Source organism: Galeopterus variegatus, unplaced genomic scaffold (genome assembly GCF_000696425.1).
Source record: "Galeopterus variegatus unplaced genomic scaffold, G_variegatus-3.0.2 Scaffold1000, whole genome shotgun sequence".
NCBI lineage: Eukaryota > Metazoa > Chordata > Mammalia > Dermoptera > Cynocephalidae > Galeopterus > Galeopterus variegatus.
Genome location: NW_007727111.1, coordinates 98,259 through 102,349, shown reverse-complemented (window position 1 = coordinate 102,349; position 4,091 = coordinate 98,259). Strand labels below are relative to the sequence as shown.

At 38.0% G+C, this 4,091-nt stretch overlaps 1 protein-coding gene across 1 annotated transcript in view; it reads right to left on the bottom strand.

Moving 5' to 3' along the window:
• LOC103591652 (junction-mediating and -regulatory protein) overlaps positions 1–4,091 on the bottom strand; it is a 52,520-nt gene that overhangs the window by 7,992 nt on the left and 40,437 nt on the right. The window contains exons 7-8 of the mRNA XM_008574146.1: positions 2,673–2,768; positions 54–441 (exon numbers count right to left, since the gene is read on the bottom strand). Coding sequence (XP_008572368.1) covers positions 54–441; positions 2,673–2,768 — 484 coding nt within the window. The remainder of the gene's footprint in view (positions 1–53; positions 442–2,672; positions 2,769–4,091) is intronic.

The following is a 4,091-nucleotide window of genomic DNA, read 5'->3' as shown; positions in this document are numbered from 1 at the left end:
ATTAACCTCTGCTCCCCGGCCATGGGGGATGTGCGGTAGGGCGGGGGGCGGGGGTGGTGGGGGAGGAGGTGGTGATGGATAAAGAGGTGGTGGGAGTGGATCTATGCTAACAAAACATGGTTCAAGTTCATTATTATTCAAAAGTGGAAGAGAGACAGTGGGAGGCAGTTCAGAGGTAACCCCACTGAGAGGTAATGAAGTGGCTTCAAGTTGTGCTAATGAAGTATCTTCAAGTTGTGCAAGGCTCTGGGGTTCTGTTGTCTGTGATGACCCAAACTTGCCTCTTCCTTCTCCCATCTCTTCAGTTTTCTCTTCTATCTGCAACACTTCTGGTAGAGAGTCACACTGGACCTCAAGGGACACAGGACTTGCTGCACTTTTTCTTCTTGCATGAGCCAGTCGTAATCTGGTTGATTTAAGTATGACTTGCCCAGGATATCTCTAAAATATCAGAAGTTATTATAATTAATTATATTAAAACAATTTATGAACAAATGCCTAGTTTCTTCTTCAAATAAAAGATGTTATTTTGGATGTTTTGTGATTTTCAGAGAAAACTCCTGAATAAAATTATACAGAAAAGTAAAATTCCAATACCTAATACCTTTATCACGAACCCCTTTGTTATTTATCAATTCTGTTATTAAGGCGTTGTCCCCTTATCTACTTAAGAAGAAGTCAACTGTTCAAAATTACATGATTAAAACATATTTAATAGGGCCGGCCCGGCGGCGCACTGGATGGTGCGCCGCTTGGGAAGCGCGGCGGCGCTCCCGTCCGAGGGTTCGGATCCCACATACAGACCGGCTCCCGCTCACTGGCTGAGCGAGGCGCGGGAGCAACGCCGAGGCTTGCAATCCCGTTGCCGGTCCCCGGTCCGGTATGGGGGCAACACTGAGGGTTGCGATCCGTTGCCGGACACGGAAAAAAGACAAAAAAAAAAAAAAAAAAAAACATATTTAATAAATAAAATTATTAATTTAAATGGAAAAAATCAGGGCCAGCCCCGTGGCTCACTCGGGAGAGTGCGGTGCTGGGAGCACCAAGGCCGCGGGCTCGGATCCTATATAGGGATGGCCTGTGCGCTCACTGGCTGAGCGTGGTGCGGACCACACCATGCCGAGGGTTGTGATCCCCTTACCAGTCAAAAATAATAATAATAAATAAATAAATAAATGAAAAAAAATCAGTAGCATGTAAAATACAAAACAATGTCAAATATATGCACTACTCTCATGCAGAAAGCTAAAAAACTATTTTTAGTTTCCTATATATTTTCATTAAATGCTTACAGATAAAAAAAATTAAAACATTAATGTTCTTTTTAAACAGGTTGCTTGACACTTAAAAAAAGCTCTAGTAACAATATATTCATTTTATGATAGAATACAGGAGAGGGAATAAAATTTTTTGATTGATATACAGAACACTCATCTTTCATGTTTTACTANGGACACGGAAAAAAAAAAAAAAAAAAAAAAAAAAAAAAAAAAACATATTTAATAAATAAAATTATTAATTTAAATGGAAAAAATCAGGGCCAGCCCCGTGGCTCACTCGGGAGAGTGCGGTGCTGGGAGCACCAAGGCCGCGGGCTCGGATCCTATATAGGGATGGCCTGTGCGCTCACTGGCTGAGCGTGGTGCGGACCACACCATGCCGAGGGTTGTGATCCCCTTACCAGTCAAAAATAATAATAATAAATAAATAAATAAATGAAAAAAAATCAGTAGCATGTAAAATACAAAACAATGTCAAATATATGCACTACTCTCATGCAGAAAGCTAAAAAACTATTTTTAGTTTCCTATATATTTTCATTAAATGCTTACAGATAAAAAAAATTAAAACATTAATGTTCTTTTTAAACAGGTTGCTTGACACTTAAAAAAAGCTCTAGTAACAATATATTCATTTTATGATAGAATACAGGAGAGGGAATAAAATTTTTTGATTGATATACAGAACACTCATCTTTCATGTTTTACTATAGTAAAATCTAGCATTAATGTCATTTGGTAGAAAACGCTTTCTCAATACAAGGCTGCTTCTTGTGTTAAGGATGTCCACTCCCCCACCCCGTTTTTGCATTGTAATACTGAGAGGACTTTGATCCTTCAGCACAAATGACTGAAGTAAGGCTACAGAGCACTTTAACTAGAATCACGAGGCTTAAGCACGATTCTGAGATGTTTAGGTGCTGTGATATCAGTGTCCATAGTCATGGGTTGGCCTGGCAAGAGCACTGCTCAAGCATTTCTCACATGTGTTGATCCACCCTCTAATTCTGCTAATGGTCGTTTCCATATATTACCACCACAGGTTGATGTATTCAGAATAACAAGCTGATGCTTGAACTGGGTAGTCGGTAGTGAATTAACTATTTTTATAAAACTCAAGAGGAACCCAGGCTTTCCAGAGGCCATGATCATTCCTCTTATACTACTGAAGCTGTGGGCCAAGGATGACAAGAGAATTAATTCTGGAAAAAAGAGAGGAAAGACAGCGATGCAACCAAAACAATTAAAAAAGGACTGCCATGGTTATAATATTTTCTAAATAAATAAGGGGAAACCAAGTTTTTCTCATACAAAGAAATCATGCATAGGAATGTATATGTAGCTCTATTTTAAAAGCAATAAAAAACAATAAAAGGACCATATTTTTATTACCTGTTTAAATGTTCGAAGTCTATCCAGCGTTTTCTGTCTCTCTTGGCTAACCCACGCACTTTTTCTTTCTTCTTCATCATGTAATTTTTCTCTCTTCTGGTAAAGAATTAATAATAATTCCATTATGATGTGTCCCATTCATTTTTATCATTAATAGGAAAAAAGATGAGTTTTCCCAAGAGAATAATTCATTGAACAAAATGTCCTATGACATAAAATACTGTTTTTAATAGAAATCATTGTTTTAAAATTCACACTGATATGCTGACAAAAATAATACTGTTTTCTACTTTTCTGTTGTACTCTCAATTAAAGATGTTCCTCTGTAAATTAAAATGTAATCTTCCCTGAACCAAAAAACATTTTATCTTTGGGCTTCTGGCTTAAACAATTTTAGTAGTAAAATATTTCCAGCTGTTATATTCTGCTAACTCAAATATAGTTGACTTTAAAAATAAAATCAGCAACCACCTGGTCAGTACACATTTCAACCAACATAACCAGCAGTTAAAAAAAAATGAATACTTCAAGTATTATCCATGAATCACCCAGTTTAATATCACACCTTATAGTCGGCAGTTATCCACACAGAAATTTTTAATGTTTCCCATATTGTTCAATCATCTAAAAGCTGTATAAAATTGCATTTGGCAGGATAAATTTTAGTAAAAATAAATAAAAATGCTTTCTAGATAGGTAAATGGGTTATGACTTTATTCTCCCACTTTGCTTTAAAAAACTGGAGACACCTCCCATAAAACCAGATAATTTCACATGGAAATTAATCTGTCTCTCTGCCATTGTTCTACTACCCTTTTCAAATTCAATCCTCCATTATTCTCTTACTCTTTCACCTCTTCCCTCTTTTCCACCAGCTTTCCCCTGCACAATATAATTGCTAAAGAATTACTGCTACATTTGCCTTGGATGACTATATCAAACTCTAAGAAGATAAAGAAGTCTCCTACTTTCATTTGATTCCTTAAAAATGTTAGGGTGAATATAAGGGTGACCCTATGGATGAGAAGAAATTGAAAAATAAAGATATGTGATAGGCTCATTATTTTGAACAAATGTAATTTGATGACATAATACTTATCTACACACAAGGATACAAAACTGAACCATATATGAACCCAATTCAAAAGAACTCTCGGGCCGGCCCAGTGGCGCACTGGATAGTGCGCCGCTTGGGAAGCGCGGCGGCGCTCCCGTCCGAGGGTTCGGATCCCACGTATAGACCGGTTCCCGCTCACTGGTTGAGCGAGGCGCGGGAGCAGCACCGAGGCTTGCGATCCCGTTGCCGGTCCCCGGTCCGGTACGGGGGCAACACTGAGGGTTGCGATCCGTTGCCGGACACGGAAAAAAGACAAAAGACAAAAAAAAAAAAAAAAAAAAAAAAAAAAAAAAGAACTCTCA